The sequence below is a fragment of the Coccinella septempunctata genome, chromosome 1 (assembly GCF_907165205.1).
Source record: "Coccinella septempunctata chromosome 1, icCocSept1.1, whole genome shotgun sequence".
NCBI classification, from domain to species: Eukaryota; Metazoa; Arthropoda; class Insecta; order Coleoptera; family Coccinellidae; genus Coccinella; species Coccinella septempunctata.
Genome location: NC_058189.1, coordinates 55746577 through 55771690, shown reverse-complemented (window position 1 = coordinate 55771690; position 25114 = coordinate 55746577). Strand labels below are relative to the sequence as shown.

At 34.1% G+C, this 25114-nt stretch overlaps 3 protein-coding genes across 4 annotated transcripts in view; 1 reads left to right on the top strand and 2 right to left on the bottom strand.

Annotated features, from left to right (window-relative positions):
• Positions 1-40: 40 nt before the first annotated feature.
• Positions 41-3877, bottom strand: LOC123311500 (actin-related protein 2). 2 transcript variants are annotated; one of them, XM_044895524.1, is made up of 8 exons: positions 3711-3877; positions 3547-3657; positions 3472-3486; positions 2732-2890; positions 2143-2271; positions 1048-1236; positions 646-870; positions 41-497 (listed from the first exon to the last, which is right to left on the bottom strand). In XM_044895524.1, exons 1-8 carry the CDS (start codon positions 3756-3758, stop codon positions 174-176), a joined length of 1200 nt encoding a protein of 399 aa, XP_044751459.1. In that variant the 5' UTR covers positions 3759-3877; the 3' UTR covers positions 41-173. The 2 variants fall into 2 exon arrangements, with proteins under 2 accessions (XP_044751459.1, XP_044751468.1); XM_044895533.1 differs by lacking the exon at positions 3472-3486.
• Positions 3878-11893: 8016 nt separating this feature from the next.
• LOC123320158 (discoidin domain-containing receptor tyrosine kinase B-like) overlaps positions 11894-25114 on the bottom strand; it is a 364297-nt gene continuing 351076 nt past the window's right edge. Inside the window, exons 13-15 of the mRNA XM_044907363.1 lie at positions 14867-14959; positions 14412-14553; positions 11894-12649 (exon numbers count right to left, since the gene is read on the bottom strand). Of these exons, the coding sequence (XP_044763298.1) occupies positions 12347-12649; positions 14412-14553; positions 14867-14959 (538 nt within the window). The 3' untranslated portion in view covers positions 11894-12346. The remainder of the gene's footprint in view (positions 12650-14411; positions 14554-14866; positions 14960-25114) is intronic.
• On the top strand, positions 23376-24270 carry LOC123320142. The gene is made up of 2 exons (XM_044907346.1): positions 23376-23541; positions 23613-24270. The coding sequence occupies exons 1-2, from the start codon at positions 23531-23533 to the stop codon at positions 24061-24063; spliced, it is 462 nt and encodes a 153-aa protein (XP_044763281.1). The 5' UTR covers positions 23376-23530; the 3' UTR covers positions 24064-24270.

Here is a 25114-nt window from a genome sequence, read left to right as displayed (position 1 = left end):
CATGCTAAAATATATATATATATATAATTGAAACACTTTCTTTCGACTGATTTTAAAATTATTGTTTATTTTCTGTATTTCGATAAATCGTTATATAAGATACTTTGAAGTTTATAATACAGTATACAAGCAATTGAATGGTGAAAAAATAAAAAAAATTACAATAATCAATTTCATGCGGCTCTCGTACTCAATTTCTTCAGTACTTTCAATCCTTGTTCTTCATATTCTTCTTTAGACATCCAAAATTCATCTCTATCTTTGACAACATCAGCTAATACAGCACCTCCAATGAAAACCATGTCTTTCCTTCTAGGTGGATCCTCGATACGAATTTTGAATTTATTCAATTTTGAAGTGTCGTTTTTCAACACCCTTTCCAAATATAATTGTTTTATTTCTCTTTCCAAGCGTGATGGCAGTCCAGGATACATTGTGGAACCTCCAGATAACACTATGTGTTTATAAAGTTCTGGTCGCATATCAATATCGGCAGCCTAAAATAAGGATAATTAGTCTTATCTCAATTTTTGGGAGAAAAGGAATTAGGTAATATAGATGTGAGAAGTGAATATCCAAAATCTAAATATGTCGCTTCCAAGTTGAGTTGAGTCCATGGAAACGTTACTGAATTCTAATGTTTACCTGTATAGTGTTGAAAACCATTTCAGCGATTCCTTGTCCTTCAACATTTATTAAATGAGGTTGGAATAGAGCCTCAGGTGCTTCGAATCTTTCTCCACCAACTTTTATAACTCTTCCGTCTGGCAATGTGTAGGGTTCTACCAATACTGTTGTTTCTAATGCTAATCTTTGTTCAGTTTCTATGTCATAACTGATATAACATAACTTTTCTTTCATCATTCGTACCTTGGAAAATTAATGAGATGAAACTAGAATCATCAGTCAGAACTGAAATTGTCATTGTGATTTTCAAATACAATCCAACCCAGGGTTACATTTTCCGATTATTAAAATTATTATTTTGCAGCAAAATGCTTAAGTAAACTAAGATAGTTAATCCCCAAATATATTTTTTAAAGTTACCGTTTCAAAATCAGCTGAGTGGTTGAATGCATATCCTCTCAATAGTAACAATTTAATAAGATAACGAGTTATATCTCTACCAGCTATGTCTAACCTCCTAGTCAAATGGGGGAGTGCATATTCTTCATAAACAGGACAAATGTGCGTTACACCATCACCTGAATCGATGACCACACCGGACAATAATCCCTGAAAGTCAAAATACTATTAGTATGCCAAATTCTTGACAAATATTCATTTGGTCATATTCTAGTCGTAGTAAACATGAAATAAGAAATGATTTAAATGAAAGTACCAAAGTAAACAAAAATGGAGTGCTAATCTAAAATTATAGAATTGGTGAAGACTAGTAAATCTCATTGATTTTAATGCCTTCATTAATGATCCAAATATTTCATGTTTCATCTAATGATCTACAAATCTCCTGATTTCTTAGAAAAACATTATACTTGGTATAAATCAAATACTTTTTGTACGTAAAATTTATCAAGTGGTGAAATGAGAATTTTCTCACAAAAAATGAGACACAGAAGTGAAATTTATCCTTCCTTAGATTAGATATTTTACATCCTGACAATTATTCTTCTAACCTATTATAAATATAAAACTACCCCAAATTCTGTAAGTTAGTTTATGTAGGTACCTACTCTAGGATCTTTGAATTTTAGATTTTTTTTGATATATTTACCTAAATTGTTTTTTCTTTCTATATTCTTGATATGAGGATGAAATTTAATTTCACTGAATAAATGAGAAATTTTTTTATCTTTTCAAAATCTTCAAGAGGGACGGGAATTTTTATTATATGTATATCTATCCTATTTCTTGGTGTTGGATACCAATGGTGACGAATATTGTTATTTTCATAATCTTCTTCCAGACCTTTGTATTTCAGGGTGCTTCCTAAGGATGAAATGGACTCTTTCTTGATTTGAATACTTCTGTCACTTCACCGGTTATCAAATCGGCATTGTTTGCCTTTCTCTTCTTAGATTTGCATAAGAAAAAAATGCAGTTTTCTCGTAATTTATTGAATGAGAAGGTAGAAAAACCAGACATTTTTTCACAGATGACAAAGATTTTGGTTTTACTCACCTGAGCATATAATGTCAACACAGCTTGAATTGCTACATAAGCCCCAGCAAATCCATATTTTTCAAACATAACCTCAATCATTCTCTCCCTATTTTTCAGTGGATTCATGGGAGGTTCAGTGAGCAAAATCTGAAAAAATCTGTATTTATTGAGAAGCCTCATTCCTACATGAATTTTAGTAATCAAGATTTGTGAATATGATAGTTATTATAGTATGGTTTGGATATTACTTAAATCTTTTGCAATAAGTAAAGCACATAATGGTGGATGAAGATGAAACTTCATTCAGAGAAAATTATGAGAAAGTTAGGATGGGATAATAATCCTCATTGTGACGAAGTTATACGAATTTCTTCCCAAAACGGTTGTCAAAGAAAATTGTACAATTCACTAGTACCATTTAATGTCTGATATGAAAGAATTTATTTATTATTGAATAGTAAACTTGGTTTCAGTAATAATTTTAATTCACTATTATTGATGCATATGATACTGAAAAGTATTACTCTGAATAGTGGTACGTGAAAGTATAAAATTTTGAGATAAAAGGTTCACTTCTGAATTTTTCAATTTTATGAAATCAACTCACTTTTGTTTCGTGTGGATCTAGATTCATTTTCTTTGGACCAAAAGTATAATCCCACACATGGCACATATCTTCCCAATTTTTAACAATCCCATTTTCCATAGGATAATTCACTTCTAGAAGGGACCTCAATGCTGATGCTTCATCCCCAACCATCAAATCCTAGAAATGATTCATGTTTTCAATCGACAGGAAATGAGATATACAAACATAGCCACCCAGTCCACTTTACTTACGGGAAGTGTACTAGCAGCTCCCTTAAGCATGAAAAGAGTTTTACACTTCTATTAATTGAAATGAAAGTGTATTGTTTTAAGATACATGGAAAAACTGACAAGAACTTTAATCATTGAAGATATAACATATAAATTGATTGGGATATTGCATAGTGGTGGCTGCAAATTAACTTCAAGTAAAATTTATGCCAATTAATGTTTGTTAACAAAACTTTCACACAAATTCCATAAGTAGAAAGTTAGTTAGCTGTATTAAACAACGTTTAAATCAAACTTCTATTTGTTCCTAGCATACCTTGGCTAATGAACATCTAATATTTGAAGCAAAACTAAAATGTCATTCTGTAAGCGAAGGCAAATAAATCTACATCCTTTAACTCATCGAAATAGAATGCGTGCAATGAATCGAGTGATAATAAATCACGATTATATATTAATATTAGTGATTAAATAACACGAAAAACTGTCATACTATAAAAAATTCAAAACTTGTGGGGAATGACTCACGTTTACGTGTAGGCCCTAAAATTGAAAATTGTTTATCTGAATTTCGAATTCGTGTGTTTTGTATGGGATACTTGCCTTTACTTCAATGTCCCCTATTTTATTCACAGCCCTGATGATAGGTCTTCCAACCATGGATGGAAATATATGAGCAGGAAAATTGCTGCCGGCATATCCGCATTTTACAAACTGTAAAATGGACACATAGGATTCTAGTTATATCCAAAGCAATTTTTTCTTACCCCAGTGCCGTTATCGCACACAATTACTTTTCTTCCTTGACTATCCATTTCTTCAACGGCCCAATGGGCTTTTTTATTTTATTTTATTGGAAAATTTAGGCAAACTTCAAATGACAGCTCATTATCTGTTTACCACACCTAAACAATGACATTTGGCCTACTTCTGATAACAACATAACGATGACTAACGGATATTTCAACTAATCAAAATGCGGCTAGGTTCCATAAGACAGTCAAAATATCCAGACCTGGAGATCTAATATACAGGGTGTCTGAAAATAAATGCGGAGGATTTCACGACATGACATAATTACTCGATGAAAATTAGCAGGAGTAGTTCATATAAATTTTTGTAGTTTTTAGAACCCCTTAAATCCTAAGAAAATTAAAAATGACCATATCGCAAACGCCTTACAAAGACTGTATCTTAGAAGGGAGGTCGATTGTGAGAAAAAAATATATGAAACAATGCTAATTTTCATCGAGGAATGGGTTCCTTAAGTCCTTCGCTTTTATTTACAGATACCATGTATAATGAGATCTCGTGTTTTTTCAGGATTCAGCAACATTGAACTTTTAGGGTTCTTTCTGCTTTTAGAGTTCCATGTTCAACAATTAAAAGCAATAGGCTCATGTTTTGGCAGGTTTTCTTATCATCGTTTAACTACGACTTCATTCACATGATACGGTGTGTGTCCGGATTTGACGTGAATAATTTATATTTCACGAAATATGCATGGAAAAACTTTTTATCAACCAAGCCTTGGTTTTGAAATGCACTCCCCAGATGTTAGATCCCCTTAATCATGGCCCTCAAAAACCTAATTATTTTATTTTATTATTTTGTCGTAATTAAGCATTTAATCAGAGTTAGTTGCCCTTAGCCCTGAAGGAGTGCTACTCAGTCGCTGTCGCTGTGCATTCTTGATTATTATTTATGAACACTTGAACACTAATATTCAAACCACGTTATCTTATCCACTCGTAAAATCTAGCGTATTTCGTAATATAAATATTCCAGCCTGAAATAATTTGATTTTGTTCTCGTTTGGGATTCACATTGGGAATAAATAAATGAATGGAATATCAATGAAATTCGATCAATTTATTTTCTATTCATAGTAATTATCAAATGAACATTTTATGTACAAGAAACACATAATCGACATGCTAATAAAATGTGAACGATTTTCATGATATGTATGACTTAAACATCTATAAACGAATTTCACAGAAGAGGTTATCAATTTATAAAGGAATGAACATCAATAGGAGAAATTTAGTGCAATGGTCGTATTTCCCCATAAAATTATTTGGGAGTTGGTAAATAGTTAAACATGAATCGGTATCCTGGTTGGTGCTCTGAGAGGTACGTTTTTGATTTTGATCGAATTGAATTTAACTTCTTAATCCTCATCATCTTGAAGTTAAAGTACATGGGGCAGAACCCCATAAATGTAGGAAAAAATTAATTAGGTATATCTTGAGGTGGAAATTTTTTCGCAGGTATGTATATTTGTGTATGAATATCAAAATCATACATCGATTTTCGTTTAGGAAAAGTGTAGAGGGTTGAGGTTTTTCTGCAACGCGGCCTATTCTGGAAATAAAATCCATTGAGACGGATTTGTTGTTTCTAATGAAAAATCCAGACAATGAAAAAAAAAATTCGGTAGGAAATATCTTGTGGAATATCATCCTATTTGTCGGCCTGTTCTATTCATATAGAGATATAGGTATATTTATATCCAAATATTTGTCCCTAAGATTCAATTGAATGGCTTTGGAACAATATGTGACAGGTTTCACGAAACTTTGATTGCTCAATCATTAATTTGATACTTTTGTTGATTATCCCATTGAAATCACTCAATTTTTTAAATGAGTGATAAAATACGGCCGTCGAAGATAAATTATTGAAAAGGAAATATTGGATTGAAGAAAAAATTGCTATATGAATGTAGTATTTGATTCCACCATCAAGCTTCCTGAAACCTTTCAATATCCTTCACATATCCAGTTCCAGATGGAAGTAATAACAGAAAAATGGATTTTTTCTCCATCAAGTTTTTTTTATATTGCCATTATCTACAATTTTACAAGCAACTGAAAGCTCGAAGACAAAACTTATATTAATCTTTTTGGTTAGGAATTTTCTAGTCACAATCATTTTCAGGGATACTTTCGATATCAAGGATCCCCTCTTTTTGAAAATTGGATAAAGAAACTAAAATAATTTTTAATTATTACATTCATAAAGATGCCCGTCTTGAGCCTATGAATATTAGAAACTGAAGTAGATAAAAAATACAAATAATTTAGTTCCGTCTTTTTTCATGCCAATCAGGCTTGAAAGGCTATGATCTTTTCATGGATTCCTTCATCCCCTTCTTGGCTCACTATATATCATAGCCAAAATACGGCCCTGGAAATACCTCCTCGATGATGAACAACATTCATTTTGAGTAGGGAAACCGAAATGTCTGTTTTGTTTCAAATATCTACGAGAGTAAATGTGCATTTTCCATTCTAGCCCTAAACACGTTAGGAGAATAGTCTTTTGAATACTACACCTAACAAACAAAAAAACGGAGGAATAGTATTCAAGCGATTTATTTGCTCTGTGGTCTATTTTAAGAATTATCTAAGCATGTAATTATTCATGCACTGATTGTCTCGTGCTTTGATTTTTCGTTTACAGGCATATGCATCCTTTTGATGACTGATGTGTTCTATTAGTAATGTTAATGTTCGACTATCTGATAAGAAATCAGTATGAAAACAGTTCGTATCGGACTTTGAAGAGATGCTTCAATAGATTTTAATGAAATCAACCATCAGATATTTTTATTTACGTTGTGTGAATATTTTCTAGTTAATCAAGTATTAGCAGACACGGTGATTGATTTTAACTTTTTTGACAGACACCTTCAACTTCGTTTGTAGAAGAAAAAAGCGCCGTAAAAAGATTTTATTTTTCCAACTAATCTTTTTTATTTATACAGGGTGTTTCAGGAAGCCTAAGCGTGATCCTTCCTCCTTATTTCAAATGATTGATATTTTCATGGCTGTATGAACATGAAGTCTGTAATAATGTCTGTATGAAAAATCGCGGTTGTAATGAATTCATATTTTCATCGAAATAAGTCGTTGAAGAGTTACTAGAAGCCATTCCTTTTTCGAAAGAGAAACGAAGATATTATTACCATGACTTACCAGCTGAGGTAAAATCCACCCCAAAGGTGTGAAAACTGCGAATAAAACTGCCTCATAAACATGTAAGTATATATTGTATGTTCGCCACCATTCATCAAATAAGGTTTTTAATTTAAGGAGCATATGCCAGACGAATAATCGGAATTAATAAGAAATTAAATCGAAAATAACGTTTGTTCATACACTGTATGCATTTATCTACACCTATATGCTCTTCAATAGTTTTTTTTATAGAAAATACAATTTAATCATCCAGTATAACTCCATTGAGAAGCTTTTTTTCATATCTAAGATATCGCTACCACGGTGTAAGTATACATTTTTGTTATTCAGTTCCTCAAATAGAAACAGTCAGTCGTAAACTAATCGCTGAATAGTGTCATAAAATCAACCACTTATACCAACGGAAATCAACAATAATTTCGCTTATAACTTAAAATGTATGCGAGCCCGCAGTATTGTTAGAATCTCTAAATCTGTATAGTTCTAAATGTTTCGAAGCAACCAATATCAGTAGGATTTAGTTTCTCATGAAAGACAATAGGTTGAAGCCATATTATAATTTGGGAAGACATTAATGATGTAATTATTGGTCCACAACAAACGGAAGTAAAATATGGAAATTTCAATCAGTAGTAGCAATTAACTTGATATACAGGTTATAAATAATTAGTTGCGAAAATTTAAGGGTAAAAAAATAATTTGGTCTTTCAGATAAATGTTTTTTTTGAGCAGCTCCTGATTAGAGGCAGCTCCCTATGAAGATGGCACCTGAAAAGCATCCTCCAATTTTTTTTAGAAACCAGAAAACTGACAGAAACGAAATTGAGCAGACATTTTATGGGAGACTCTGACCCACCCTTCGCGACGAAGGATTGGATTTTACGACCGTTTTTATATTCTGATGATGATAAATATGTAAACATCATTAATTTGCCCGGAGATGCTCGGGGTTTGCCTCAGAATGATGTTTTAAAGGCGGTTCTTCTATCATTCTACAGACTGATCCCGATGGAATTGAATAAAATAGATAAATTTAATAAGGAGACGACAATTCTTGTCCCTCATCAGTACACTGCAGTGTAACACATCTCCACCACTTGGTGTCTTTAAGCGAGAAAGGAGGGATATTTTTCAACCCTCATCAAGTCATGGAGTCATGTATTGGTGTAGGATTCTATAGAGCCTCAAGGCGGGCCGCTTTTCTCGTTTGAAGACACCATCCTTCGGTTGAGATGTGTTACACTGCACTGTACAGATGAGGGACAGTAATCCCGAAACCGGTCTACAGTTTGTGTGTATATGTGTTTCAGCCTCTCTGGGAATTCCTTCCCTGATTCATGACCAGCACGCATTAATGGAACGAAAATTTTTCCAATTGTCGTCTCCATATTAAATATGGAGATAATGAGGGAAGAGGCTGGTCTCTGAGTTACGTAAAGGGTCCCTATACCTTATTGTGGAAACTAAAGGAGCTAGAAGAAAAAGTTAAATATAAAACTCGTCTGTAATCGATTGAACTTTTACTTTTTATAACCCAACTTAATACAGGGTGCTCCGTTTTTTCCCTGTTGGTATAAACTTTCCTATTTTAAATAGAACACCCTGTATATTATTGCATTTTTGAATTCCTTGTCAAATTTTAAGGTAACTTTAGTATGACAACCATGATCCTATATAGCACCCATTCTGAGATATTCGACTTTTTCCTAAAATTTTGACAGCTGTAAGTGCTCACTAAAATAGCTGTTACTAGTCCTCTAATGAATGTATCAAAACCAAATTTTGCCCAGCTCTTGTCAATATGTTACATCTCTATTTTTTGTAATCTGATCAACAGGGTCTTCAAATAGAAGTTCAATAATAATAGAGATGTAGCATATGATCCAATATGTTGACAAGAGCTGGGCAAAATTTGGTTTCGATACATTCATTAGAAAACTAGTATCAGCTATTTTAGTGAGCACCTACAGCTGTCAAAATTTTAGGAAAAAGTCGAATATCTCAGAATCGGTGCTATATAGGACCATGGTTGTCATATTAAAGTTACCTTAAAATTTGACAAGGAATTCAAAAATGCAATAATATAGAGGGTGTTCCATTAAGAATAAGAAAGTTTATACCAACAGGGTATTAAGTTGGGTTATAAAAAATAAAAGTTTAATAGATTACAGACAAGTTTTGTATTTAACTTTTTCTTCTAGCTCGTTTAGTTTCCACAATAAGGTATAGGGACACTTTAACTCGGACACCATGTACTTATAATGTGGAAGTACATAAATGTGCGATGGATACACAAGGCTCATGAGACGTGAGATACGGAGAGACTTCGTGCGCTATAGAAAGCCAGGGCCATATATTTTATTGTTGTATGATGAAGCGAAATCATGCTATGAATGCTTCTGAATTAAAATGATTTAAAATTTTTTTTACTGAAGAGTGATAATGAAATATAAATGATGAAATCCTCGATGAGAAGGTGTAATTCTCTGAATTTATTGGTGAAGCACTTCCACCTAGGACCAACCGCCTCTGCCTGGTATACGCAGATATGATGCTGACATTACAGGGTTATACCACTAACATTTTTTTTAATTGCCTCCTCCCTTCCATAGGATATTTGCTCAATTTCGGTTCTCCCAGTTTCCTGGCTTCTAAAAAAATGAAATTGCTTTTCAGGTTCCCTCTTTAGGAAGCTGTATCTAAGCAGGTGAACAGAGGGGTTGATGAAAAAATCATATGAAAGACCCACATTATATTTTTATAAGCACAAACGACCCCATAAGTTTTTTGGCAATTATTCATTGACAACCTGTGTATAAACGCATAAAGAATGGTCGAATGAGGGGAAAGACAATTATAGAATGAAACACTCGGAAGATTCGGTATAGGATGATTGACTTCGAAAGAAAAATTAAATAGATTCTATTTCCTGATTTTTCGGCATATTCCCATACTGCAGTCGCTATGACACTATTCACTGGATCATATATCATTTTTGGGTTTGAAGAGCTGAGAAAACCTCCTTTAATTAAACATCCAATGAGTATTTCAAACTTGTATGTTTGAATTTCATGAAATAAATGAGAAATACGTTTAGATTCACTTTTTTCGCATAATCCCTATGATTCGCACTATTGGAAGAGGCATAAAATGGACCCCAGATGAGTTCTATTCAGTGGCTGTGATCAACTGAACTGCTAAAAAGCAATGGAAGAAATATTTCCAATCATCCCACATTCACACAAAACATGTTAGATGTTACAAATCTTATAATGTAGATATTCTAAATTAGTTGACTAGAATGTACAAATAACATTATAATATCGAAAAGGTATTAAATTCATTCATTGTAAGTGAATCCATTCGAGTAGAAAAATCTACTATCTTCAAAAGGTATGGTACAAAAACAGGACACAAGAGTATATAAACAGAATTTGAATTCAGAGAGAAGGTGCCTACCTTAAACCTGTATGTTTTGAATCGACATTTCAAGGAAGCACGTAATTCAAAGTGAGGGCTTCAAGTCTACAATAATTAATAATTTTCATTACATATGACGAAACTCCTCAATCATCATCGAAAGTCCATCATTCGAATGAAGGGCAGCACAACGAACGAGTGGAAGATGAAAATTGTAATGCTGGTATTTTTACATTTTTTTTTTAAGTGACTTTGTGATTTTTCTTTCAACAAAACGAGTTTAACCTATATTCGAACGTTATGAACGAAATGTTTAATGATACCATCAAAACATCTAATCAGAATCAGATGACCAATCTTCTTAAAGATATTTCGCATTTCCCAATTTTATGTGTCTTTGACTCGTACAAAGATTTCAACAGTAGATTCTTGAGGTCAAAAGAAGCACTTTTTTCCTTTATCATTTTTTTCCGATTTGGCCCTGATACAAGATATATCCATGTTACGTTTTCATAATGAGCTATGCCACCCCTAGAAAAACAGAATTTCCTTCAGCATAACTAGCTAAATCTGTGACAGTACACATCTGCGGATCTTTTAAACAGAGTTGTATTCAGCCAATGAGCCAATTTTTCCATTTTTCACAAGATACATTTTAATCTTTGAACAATTAAATAATCAAATTACTCAAAAACTGCTCATTATACGAGAAAATATGAAGAATACTTTTATTTTACAAATTTTCTTTAGATACCATCCAACTTACTTTCGAGAGTTGGGTTCTTTGAATTTTTGTTATTTTTATGGTACGTAATGATCATAATGAGAAAACTGGAAGATGTGGGTGGTATTTTGTGTTCGAAAAAGATTCATCAAATAGAAGATACAGGCTATATCTTCTAAACCCAACCAAACGGAATATAATTTTTCCTCATTATGACCATTGCATATCATAAAAATACCAGAAATTCAAAGAACCCAACTCTTGAAATTAAGTTGGACGCTATCTAATGAATATTTGAACGTTTTGTAAAATAAAGGTATTCTTCATATTTTCTCGTATAATGCGCCGTTTTTGAGTAATTTGATGTTCAAAAAATAAAAATAATCTATGAAATTTGAAAAATTGGGTACTTATTTAGCTGAATACTATGTTTCAAAGATCCATAGATGTGTAGTGCCACAGATTCAGATAATTATTCTGAAGGAAATGCTGTTATCAGGGCCGAATCGAAAAAAATGTTATAGGAAAAGTGTTTCTTTTGACCTCAAGAACCTACTGTTAAAATAATTGTAAGAGTGAAAGACTCACCCTGTAAACTGTAAACTCTTTTACCAGTATTCTCCAGTACTATCAAGTAGTCAAGTCAAGTAGGTACCATTTTGAGAACAATAATTCGGCCTATAAAAATTTGAATATTTTATTCAAATTTTTTTTTCGATATTAAAACTGCAGTTATTCACTAGCATTTGATCGATATCATTAATGATTTCGTTCATTCTGAGAAGATATGGTTCTTCAGCATACATTATGGTACGCAATATCACAATTAGTTCATTTATTTGTAATTAATAAGTATCAAAAAAGGAGACGACAAGAATGTGCAACACACGTATTTACAAGATTAACTTTCTTATCGACAGAATAGATTAGGCGATTATTCTGTTTCATTCACCAACGACGATCCGCAATTTCAAAAGTTTAGGAAAAGAGAAAACATATATACACGAGGTGGGGGATAGTATGAATATTACTTAAAAAAATAAGTTACTTAATTTCCAACATTCAGGATCCGCTTGAATGACGAACGACTTTTCCTTTGCCCCATCTATTCTGCCCTAATTTGAGAATTTCTGGTTACAGCCCGGAAAATATAGTCTTGAATCTCGTCGAACATCTAATAGAAAAAGAACATTTATCACTTTAGAAACACAAGGGGAATTATCAGTTGAAATTGTTACAGTTCCATGTAGAACACGCGTGGATTTCCGTTGTTCTATGTGCTCGCAGGCATGTAGCCCAAATTTTTCCTCTGCAGGAATAGATGGATTTCACTGAATTTAGGTCGGTCAGAGGCATTCCTCTTCCAGCATTCTCCCATCAAATCGTAGATCTCGCGAGGACACGCAGCAGGCCTTGGGAGGTATCTTTGACACCCGTCATTTTGGTACCAGTGGTTGGAGTTTTCCACCACCTGTTCGCTGGTGAGCTCTGCGAATGGTTGCTGCGTGCAGAACATCAAGATTTCCCAGAGGGTCACAGCAAACGCCCATACGTCGCTCTTGGTAGTTTGATTTCCCTGAAAAAAGGCATGGTTCTAAATAGAAAACGAAATTGCAAATCTTACATAATAGGGGGTCGAATTTTTCGATGGTTTCGAAATTACCAATTTCAAACACTTTTTCATCACCCAATTGGAATAAAAACATTAAGTCGAAGTTGGAAATGTAAGAATTTCAGATATACTTATATTTTTTTCGAATCCATTAATAAGTTGGAATCTATTAATAAGTTGGATTAATATTGGAAATACTAAACCAAAAGATTGAGAGAATGAGGAGCAAATTAAATGAAGCTACGACATCATTTAGAAAATGCCTTTTTTAAAACTACCACTAAAAGCTCGAGTGATCTACAGGGTGAGTCTTTAACTCGAACAAATATTTCAACAGTATATATTCTTGATGTCGAAAGAAACATTTTTTTCCTTTACCATTTTTTCTTAATAGGCTCGGTTTGAAAGATACAGGCTATTGTAAACCATAAAAAAAATATTATTTTTAGTTCTATCTCACAAACTGTTTTATAGAATAAAATGAATTACGGAATAGAGTTCCGTCTTCCAGTTTTCTCATTATGACCATTACGGATCATAAAAATATCAAAAATTAAAAGAACCCAACTCCTGAAACTAACTTGGACGACATCAAATGGCTAGTACTAATTTGATGTTCAAAAATTTGAAAGTGTCTGTGAAATTTGAAAAGTTGGGTACTTTGGCTGAATATAACTCTGTTTAAAGGATTCACAGATGTGTAGTGTCACAGATTCAGCTAGTTATTCTGAAGGTAATTTTGTTTTTCCAGGGGTGGCACACAGCCCTGGAAAAACAACTCTAAAATGGCTTTATCTTTTCATCAGGGCCGAATCGGAAAAAATGGTGTAGGAAAAAAGTGTTTCTTTTGACTTCAAGAATCTACTGTTTAGATATTTGTACAAGTCATACTCACCCTGTATATGCTGCAAGAAACATATAAGGTATAAACAAGGAAATATGGAACTCTGTTGAAATATAATTATCATATTATTATACATATTATTATATATATTATATAATATATACAGGGTGTCCCAAAACTAGTGAATCAAACGTCACACCACGATAGAGTAGATGAAATACTATCGAATGACACCACCATTAGTTGAGCGAAAATGTACCGTTTCTGAAAAAACCTAACCTGAAGTTGCCGATTTTCGAACTATTTTTTCAATCACAAGGCGAATTTGTGATTAAGGATAGCGTTTTTCTCCCATATTATCACCCCTATAGAGGGGGTTTATTCTGAGTAATAAAAATCATGTAAAAAACAATTGTTTTAATTAACATTAACTTAGGTTATCGATTAACTACATAAAATAATTTCAATTAGGGGAGATAAAACAATAATCTTAGTTTAATATAATTTTAAATCGACATCCTTTTTCACCAACTGGCCCTGTGACAAAAAAAAATAGTTCGAAAATCGGCAACTTTAGGTATTTTTAAAATTCTGATTACTTTGGAAAACATTTTCGTTGAACTAATGTTGGTGTCATTCGATAATATTTCGTCACACTCGTGTGTGGTATAGGAAAAATATTGAAATAGAAAAATCATCAGAAAAATACTAAGACAAGATAAAAATAAATATAAAACTATACGATTATGCGGAAAATTCATAGAGGAATTCCTTATATGCTGATTCAGATTCACCAACCGAATAATTCTTTTAGAGATTTTTATGTGGAAGAAACATCACTTAAACACAACTTAAAACCTTGTGAAATTGATCAGTTCTTACCAAAAGGAGGCTCTCCCAGGACATCCATCGGAGTGGCAGTTTTGTTTTAGTATCACTGATATAGTAATCTCCTTCGTATCTATCACAGTACATAGCATGGTCTGAAATTTTCACCGTGAACGATTTGTCGATCACACAGTTTCTGCAATAAAAACAATTTTTGGTTAGCCGAATAATTCGAAATTTAAAAGGTGCGTAGGAATCGCTCAACTAGATGTCAAAACGTCTAGAAAAATCTTTATATTTTGTAATATAGATTTATATTTTCGAAATGCAGAAAATTTCATTCAAGAACTGCAACTCCGTCCTTAACTCCGTTAAGGAAGAATTAATACTAGTCTTTGAATTTTCATCGTTCAATATAATTTACCCGAGTACAATCTCGTATGGACCAAAACGGAAATCTTCGATATATAATTATCATAAAAAATCATAGTTTGTTCAGGAAAACTCACCTGGCAGCTAAATCTCGATGTACTAAATCTAGTGACTCTAGATATCTCATTCCTGAAGCAATTTGGGTTGCCAGATAAATTAAACAACCATAACTGAAAAAAAGCAAATCTTAGAATAACAATAATTCAGAGATTAAGAAGATTTTTCAATATATCCTCGTACCAGCACATTATAAATAAGCATCTGTAAATGAAACATGAATACATCGAACAAATATTCGAATACCTGTGTATTCTTCTTCTAGTCGAGACGTTTCGTTTATTTTCCTCCAGCGAGTTAGAAATGTAGAATTTCCAAGAGAAATGGAACATTAGGTACTTCGATAATCAATCTTAGGGAAACATGAAAATCGAGCTGCCTCCTTTCAAGTTACATTTCAAAGAGAAAGAGGCGGCTTTTGAGATATGCGCCCTCCTGTAGCAGTCTGAAGTCTAATAACTATCAGATTTCCCCTATTAGAGTATCTGGCGTTCTGCCCAGACGTTCATTTCAGATACATCCGTTTTTTGAAATTGAATTTTCCGCCCATGTTGTCCGATTTCGGTCATTATTCAGATGCATTTTCCGAGTTGAATGCAATGCCGCATATGAAAAAGTTTAATGTACATTTGGGGTTATTTCCGGGTCGGCGCTTGCCGCGGCATAAAAAGAATCGGTTCGATATGTTCAGTCTTCGAATGACATGAATTCACTTTTCCTTCAGAAATATTCGTTCTTATGCTCACTCTTCACATGATTAGGTAGGTACTCAAATGGACAATAGTCAAGGCATTTTCATCGATGCGAATTTTACCGATTTTTAGCACATGAGGGCGTTTCCATCCCCCACCGGTGGGTACAAAAGGAGATATCACTCCGCTGATCGATTCATTCTAATTAAGATTCTTATTAATTCTGATTTCGAGTATTCTGTATTCAGTGGTGATTCCAAATTTGGATTATTCTGTCTAATATTCATTCTAATCTCAATCAGCAATTGCTGAGACCGACCCTCTAGATGAGCCGAGCTTCACCTGTCCTTGGCCACAAATTGTGTTTTACCCTTACTGTTGTCTGCTGGTGTGAAAACCCGGGGGAATAGAAACCATTCAGGTGTGAACAGACGTTTCTTTTTCCAAACTTGCCAGTGCCCACCTCTACTGTTGGTAGGATTCTCTGCTGGTGTGAGAAACCTGGGGGGAGCAGAAAGCACACAGAGGTGAACCACCTTGTTTCTGTGCCGTCTCACTCGAGCCCTATCTCGAGATCAGATCTCCTTTTCTTTTCGTTCAGTTCACTCCGTGAAATCATAACTTTCTCATTGCTATTGGTACATCACTCGAGAAAAGCCCTTTTAGTTGTGATAAGCAGACTGTTTCTATTCCACCAATTCTATACTCCAGGACAATTGGCGCGTATTTGTGGCTGTTCATCTTAATACATTGATATAATAATAATAATAAAGTATTTATTGGTAGATACCTTAAGACATTTACAATGTATATGACAAGTCAAATGAAAAATCAATTTTCAAGAACTTATTTTACGATGACATTAATCGAAAATCCTGGAGTAAACTTTTCGCATTAATTCACTCAAACATAAAATTCTCAAATGCCACCACTTTTTGGGTCTCCCAATAGAAGGAAATTCTTTGTCATAGTCATATCTTTCTGATTGTGGAAATATTCAGCTGAAATATAAGTCGTTTAGATTCAGATGAAACATTGAATATGTTCGCTACCTTCTGACGTATTGTGGATTTCAGAATATCAGAGTATAACTATTTGAATGAGCGGACCTGAATGTTAAATAGCACTTCCTGAAACCCTGTCTTCTCTTTTTTCAATCACTTTCGGCATTTGATTTTCGTAATAAAAATTTATATTAGTTGTGGCAACGGCGTTATGACATAACCGACATTTCATGAGTGCCAACCTTACTCCGTTCTTTACAAAAACTTAAGAAAATTATTTCATGGCCAACCGACTGCTAAAATAAACGTGAATAAAGTATACTTTGATTTTCACTTGAATGATTTATATTATATTCCTGTAAAACGGAGGATTCTTAGAGTGTAATAGAGCTTATTGTGTTCCTTATTGCGAAACAACGAATGAACTTTGTGAACTCGGATTTTGACTTTCACCAAGTCACCGAACGAGTCGTTTATCTCTCAATAAAAATAAGCGTAGATGGAAATGTGATACATATTCTGAAAGAGCAACTCTTCTAGAAATAAATCTGAGAATTTCATCCATCTCGGCACAACAGTTCGGTTTTGAGGAAGTTTTAACTGACCCCATCTTTTTGGGAATTTTTCGATAGTTACCGTTAGAGTCGTTTATCTCTCAATAAAAATAACCGTAGATGGAAATGTGATTAGAATTCTCAAAGAGTAACTCTTCTAGTAATAAATCTGAGAATTTCATCCATCTCGGCAAAACCGTTCGGTCTTGAGGAAGTTTCAACTGACCCCATCTTTTTGGGAATTTTTCGATAGTCACCGTTAAGAGTCGTTTATCTCTCAATAAAAATAACCGTAGATGGAAATGTGATACATATTCTGAAAGAGCAACTCTTCTAGTCATAAATCTGAGAATTTCATCTATCTCGCCACAACCGTTCGGTTTTGAGGAAGTTTTAACTGACCCCATCTTTTTGGGAATTTTTCGATAGTTACCGTTAGAGTCGTTTATCTCTCAATAAAAATAACCGTAGATGGAAATGTGATTAGAATTCTCAAAGATCAACTCTTCTAGTCATAAATCTGAGAATTTCATCCATCTCGGCACAACCGTTCGGTTTTGAGGAAGTTTTAACTGACCCCATCTTTTTGGGAATTTTTCGATAGTCACCGTTAAGAGTCGTTTATCTCTCAATAAAAATAACCGTAGATGGAAATGTGATTAGTATTCTCAAAGAGTAACTCTTCTAGTAATAAATCTGAGAATTTCATCCATCTCGGCAAAACCGTTCGGTCTTGAGGAAGTTTCAACTGACATCATCTTTTTGGGAATTTTTCGATAGTCAGCGTTAGAGTCGTTTATCTCTCAATAAAAATAACCGTAGATGGAAATGTGATTAGAATTCTCAAAGAATAACTCTTCTAGTAATAAATCTGAGAATTTCATCCATCTCGGCAAAACCGTTCGGTCTTGAGGAAGTTTTAACTGACCCCATCTTTTTGGGAATTTTTCGATAGTCACAGTTAGAGTCGTTTATCTCTCGATAAAAATAACCGTAGATGGAAATGTGATACATATTCTGAAAGAGCAACTCTTCTAGTCATAAATCTGAGAATTTCATCTATCTCGCCACAACCGTTCGGTTTTGAGGAAGTTTTAACTGACCCCATCTTTTTGGGAATTTTTCGATAGTTACCGTTAGAGTCGTTTATCTCTCAATAAAAATAACCGTAGATGGAAATGTGATACATATTCTGAAAGAGCAACTTTTCTAGTAATAAATCTGAGAATTTCATCCATCCTGGCAAAACCGTTCGGTCTTGAGGAATTTTCAACTGACCCCATCTTTTTTGGAATTTTTCGATAGTCACCGTTAGAGTCGTTTATCTCTCAATAAAAATAACCGTAGATGGAAATGTGATTAGAATTCTCAAAGAACAACTCTTCTAGTCATAAATCTGAGAATTTCATCCATCTCGGCACAACCGTTCGGTTTTGAGGAAGTTTTAACTGACCCCATCTTTTTGGGAATTTTTCGATAGTCACCGTTAAGAGTCGTTTATCTCTCAATAAAAATAACCGTAGATGGAAATGTGATTAGTATTCTCAAAGAGTAACTCTTCTAGTAATAAATCTGAGAATTTCATCCATCTCGGCAAAACCGTTCGGTCTTGAAGAAGTTTCAACTGACATCATCTTTTTGGGAATTTTTCGATAGTCAGCGTTAGAGTCGTTTATCTCTCAATAAAAATAACCGTAGATGGAAATGTGATTAGAATTCTCAAAGAATAACTCTTCTAGTAATAAATCTGAGAATTTCATCCATCTCGGCAAAACCGTTCGGTCTTGAGGAAGTTTTAACTGACCCCATCTTTTTGGGAATTTTTCGATAGTCACAGTTAGAGTCGTTTATCTCTCGATAAAAATAACCGTAGATGGAAATGTGATACATATTCTGAAAGAGCAACTCTTCTAGTAATAAATCTGAGAATTTCATCCATCCTGGCAAAACCGTTCGGTCTTGAGGAATTTTCAACTGACCCCATCTTTTTTGGAATTTTTCGATAGTCACCGTTAGAGTCGTTTATCTCTCAATAAAAATAACCGTAGATGGAAATATGATTAGTATTCTCAAAGAATAACTCTTCTAGTAGTAAATCTGAGAATTTCATCCATCTCGGCAAAACCGTTCGGTTTTGAGGAAGTTTTAACTGACCCCATCTTTTTGGGAATTTTTCGATAGTCACCGTTAAGAGTCGTTTATCTCTCAATAAAAATAACCGTAGATGGAAATGTGATTAGTATTCTCAAAGAGTAACTCTTCTAGTAATAAATCTGAGAATTTCATCCATCTCGGCAAAACCGTTCGGTCTTGAGGAAGTTTCAACTGACATCATCTTTTTGGGAATTTTTCGATAGTCAGCGTTAGAGTCGTTTATCTCTCAATAAAAATAACCGTAGATGGAAATGTGATTAGAATTCTCAAAGAATAACTCTTCTAGTAATAAATCTGAGAATTTCATCCATCTCGGCAAAACCGTTCGGTCTTGAGGAAGTTTTAACTGACCCCATCTTTTTGGGAATTTTTCGATAGTCACAGTTAGAGTCGTTTATCTCTCGATAAAAATAACCGTAGATGGAAATGTGATACATATTCTGAAAGAGCAACTCTTCTAGTCATAAATCTGAGAATTTCATCTATCTCGCCACAACCGTTCGGTTTTGAGGAAGTTTTAACTGACCCCATCTTTTTGGGAATTTTTCGATAGTCACCGTTAAGAGTCGTTTATCTCTCAATAAAAATAACCGTAGATGGAAATGTGATTAGTATTCTCAAAGAGTAACTTTTCTAGTAATAAATCTGAGAATTTCATCCATCTCGGCAAAACCGTTCGGTCTTGAGGAAGTTTCAACTGACATCATCTTTTTGGGAATTTTTCGATAGTCAGCGTTAGAGTCGTTTATCTCTCAATAAAAATAACCGTAGATGGAAATGTGATTAGAATTCTCAAAGAATAACTCTTCTAGTAATAAATCTGAGAATTTCATCCATCTCGGCAAAACCGTTCGGTCTTGAGGAAGTTTTAACTGACCCCATCTTTTTGGGAATTTTTCGATAGTCACAGTTAGAGTCGTTTATCTCTCGATAAAAATAACCGTAGATGGAAATGTGATACATATTCTGAAAGAGCAACTCTTCTAGTCATAAATCTGAGAATTTCATCTATCTCGCCACAACCGTTCGGTTTTGAGGAAGTTTTAACTGACCCCATCTTTTTGGGAATTTTTCGATAGTCACCGTTAAGAGTCGTTTATCTCTCAATAAAAATAACCGTAGATGGAAATGTGATACATATTCTGAAAGAGCAACTTTTCTAGTAATAAATCTGAGAATTTCATCCATCCTGGCAAAACCGTTCGGTCTTGAGGAATTTTCAACTGACCCCATCTTTTTTGGAATTTTTCGATAGTCACCGTTAGAGTCGTTTATCTCTCAATAAAAATAACCGTAGATGGAAATGTGATTAGAATTCTCAAAGAACAACTCTTCTAGTCATAAATCTGAGAATTTCATCCATCTCGGCACAACCGTTCGGTTTTGAGGAAGTTTTAACTGGCCCCATCTTTTTGGGAATTTTTCGATAGTTACCGTTAGAGTCGTTTATCTCTCAATAAAAATAACCGTAGATGGAAATGTGATACATATTCTGAAAGAGCAACTTTTCTAGTAATAAATCTGAGAATTTCATCCATCCTGGCAAAACCGTTCGGTCTTGAGGAATTTTCAACTGACCCCATCTTTTTTGGAATTTTTCGATAGTCACCGTTAGAGTCGTTTATCTCTCAATAAAAATAACCGTAGATGGAAATATGATTAGTATTCTCAAAGAATAACTCTTCTAGTAATAAATCTGAGAATTTCATCCATCTCGGCAAAACCGTTCGGTTTTGAGGAAGTTTTAACTGACCCCATCTTTTTGGGAATTTTTCGATAGTCAGTGGTAGAGTCGATTATCTCTCAATAAAAACAACGGTAGATCGAAATGTAATACATATTCTGAAAGAGCATGAGTACATGCAAATATTCGGGGAGTTCAACCGTGAGCATTTTCGTCAAAAATGATGCGATCTCTTTGGCAGCGTTTTTTGTCTGGATATAGCGGCGGAATTCCTAATTGCCTATGGTACTATGCAATTGGCTCGCACGATGTCGATATATCGATGAAACTCGCAATCCCTAGTTCTGAAACATATCGCGTATTTAAACAATATTTCATCGTTCTATTTCCTTTCAGACCGCTTGTCGGAATCGGCCGACAATCACAAACCCGTGAACAATATGAAGGCGTCCCATTTTCTGTTGATTCCATTCAGAAAGTTTCACCGGATCGGATATCATCCCTTCTGGGATGAAAACAGGGATTCCGGCACGCCTAGGGCTCTTTTCTGGTATAGTGCAACGCCCGGCAGAACGGTCATATTATTAAACATTACTGAACGGAAATTAACCGACGTGATCCTATAAACTCATCAGACCTTATCGCTCAGCCATTGCATAATATATGGCCATTATTTCATTAATAATTCAGCCAGACACGTCTCTGCTACTTGCCGGGCTTTATGGCGCACTCGAAATGGTATTTTCGAAATTATCCATAAAAAGTTTTTAATGCATATTCATTGGGCTTTTTGAATTGTACCTGTACAATGGTGATTGCTGAAATTGAGGTTTACTTCGCCGTCGGATATAACTTAGATTGAATCCGGCTGGAAATTGGCCTTATAAAATTAAATTTTCGTTTTATTGAATGACGTTAAGTGTACATTTCGGCAGAAATTGAATTTTCGCCCTACAAAGAAGCATTTATCTTCATTTTACTATCGTTAAGCATCATGCTAGAGTACGTTTTGACTTTAATATAATATGGAAATTTTTATAATTTTCCTCTGCAGGAGTGTAGTAAGCACATAAATATTTTCCTTATTTCAAGTCATTCCTCAGCTCAAACCAAGATCAAATATCCTGTATATCTGTGATACACAAGGTAGGTACACGGTAGACCGTCCACCAGACTACAACATAATAAAAAACAAAACCGTTTCTCTCCATAGCGAAGATAAAAGGTGACGAAATTTTAAGAAATAATAAAATTCACTCAGAAGTTTAGTGTCTCGCACATTTTCATAATTGTTGTAATTATTGAATGAAATCACGAACACAAAATCTTTTTTCGAAAACTTTTTGAATATCAAACTTTAACAGTATGGAAATAAATTACAACAAAAACTTTTCCATAATATGAATGTTGAGGTATGCTATTTCAGAATAATCTTAGTTATTTTTTGATTTAATGTTTTCTCTGCCCACGTCCTATCGATTACAAATGTCATACCAGACCCTTAACTATATCTTAAAATTGTTTTTTTTTTCAGGTAACAAAACATGTCAAATAACGCCCAAAAACAGAGAACCAATCAAAATTACTTTGCTTTTCTTGCAGATATGTAGCAATATATAGCACTGGTATACCCAATAACTCAGAGAATTTATGATCCTCATAGGCAAGAGTGTTTACGAGGATGTATTGAAATCTAGTTAGCCTAGACCAGTTCCATGCATAAAAAAAATATTGCGTTAACATAGCAACGAACATTAGAAGTGTCAGTGTGAAATTTGAGGTCAAAAAAGTAAACCAGAGTTACGCAATAAATTAACAGAAAGAAGATGTCCATCGAAATTGTGGAAATCGAAAAATTGGAACATCGAGCCATCGTCAAGTATCTCTTTTTAAAAGAGTTAAGAGGTAAGCAGATTTACGAAGATATGCTTAATCCCCTTGGTGATCAATGTCCTTGGTAAGCGACCGTGAAAAATTGGATTGCAAGCTTCAAAAAAGGTCAATTTTCCATTGAAGATGATGACCGATCGGGAAGGCCAGTTTCTGTGTCAGTCCCCGAAAATATCGATGCAGTTCATGGTATGATTTTATCAGACCGTCGAATTGGGCTAAAACGGATATCTGAAGCACTTCGAATATTTCATACGAACGTGTTCATCGTATAGTTTACGTCAATTTGGACATGGAAAAATTGTTTCAAAATAGTTGCCCAAATGTTTGAATGTTGACCAAAAGCGTGCAAGGGTAGAAGCATCGCGTTCGATCTGTGCTCGATTTAAAAACGATGTAGACTTCTTAAAACGAATTGTTGATATGGATGAGACTTGGGTACATTTCTACGGTCCAGAAACAAAGCAACAATCGATGGAATGGCGACACTCTGGTTCTCCAAAACCTAAGAAGTTTCGCGTCCAAAAATCTGCTGGTACTGTGTACTCTTGGCTTTTTGTAAACAAACTTGTTTTAAACATCGAAAAATCAGTTTTCATGCCATTCTCTAATTATAAGGACACCCTGCCAAGTGTAAACATCCCAGTAAACATTAATGACCAACTGCTAACAAAAGTTGATAGTTATAAATACCTTGGTGTAGTGTATGATGCTAATGTAAGATGGAACTTGCACGTTGACAAAATAGTCAGTAGAGCTAAATACTGACTGATATATGTGTTTTTAAGGCTTGAGAAGGTACTTTCAAGAAGGCAGGTACTGCAAATTTACTATGGCCTTTTTCATAGTGTTGCGGTGTATGGGATAGTTGGCTGGGGTGGTCTGTATGATAGTTCACTTAAACCCTTGATCCGGCTCCAGACACGGATTTTAAAGATTATTGGAGTTAATGAAAGTGATCCTGATAGACCACTTGAGATAAGACAAGTTTTCGTCATGAAGTCTATTACCAGACACTATAGCGAGCTCAGGAATGAATTTAACAACTGCCCTACTAATACCAGGCATAGAAGTGTTGAACTGCCTAGACAAAAACTGAAGATAGGTCAAAGAAGCTCCTCTTATTACGCCAAAGTTTACTATAATAAACTTCCTAACAATTTGAAGTCGATGGTTGGTGTTGGTGACAGCCTAAAGAAGAATTTAAGGGAAGCGATAAAAACTAGGATAGTAACATGAATTCTCTAAAAAATTGTATTTTTTGTTGTTGATTATTTTAAATGTCATAGTTTATCTTTTGTTGTTGTAAAGATGTGTTTAGTTTTGAGATGGTTGGGGGTCAAGTGATTTTTCATAAATGGAGAATAATTGTGTTTTCTTTTTTTTTGGGACCACCCATGTACAGGCATTTATGCCTCCTTTGGGTCCTTCATTTTTTGTTATTTTTGGAGGAATTTTGGTCAATAAAGTAAAGTAAAGTAAAGTAAAAATATAAGAAATCATAGATGAACTTGGTTTGGAAATTTTGTTTCGTTCTATAGTAGGCTAAGAATTTTCTAATATATCCTCGTATTTTGTTATTGAGTATTCAAACTGAAAAAATCATCCAGTGCCACAGTGCCAAATTTTTCGATTTGGGATCTGAACAGAATGAATTGCAATAAGAAATTGAACAAAAATCAGATCGTATACTTTCTATTGTAGTGTGGTGAATCCCTTATGGCCGTTTGCACCGTTTGTCTAAACAACGATTATATTCTTAAACAACGTTTAATTCCTTAACCAGGTTGCACCGCTCCTAAACGTTGATTATAAGGCCCTTAAACGCTGTTTAAACTAAACGCAGAAATTTGCTCGACTAAAGCTCGATTGAAACTTTGATTGAAGTAATACTTCAAATTCGATTGACAACTGTGTTTTCTTTTTATGTTGATATAAAATTCGAATTAATAATGGATGATTTGGAAGATGAGATATTACTTGATGATGATCTTGATGCACTTGGCAATATTGAATTTGGATTTCACAGATGTTTCCCTGTAGAAGAAATTATTTCGAAAGAATGGACCTCACTTCTCTCAGAAGTTCTCTTTCAATGAAAGAAACCGTGTTATTTTTTTGCCATATAAATATGGAGAATGATTTGGAATTTAATAATTAGTTATATTATACAAATATAGATATTTCAGGAATGATAGTGTTGCCCCAATAAATCAATTGTTAGCTACATTGCGGTTTTATGCTAGTGCTGGTCAGTTGGCTTTTGTTGATAATTTCATAAATGTAGATG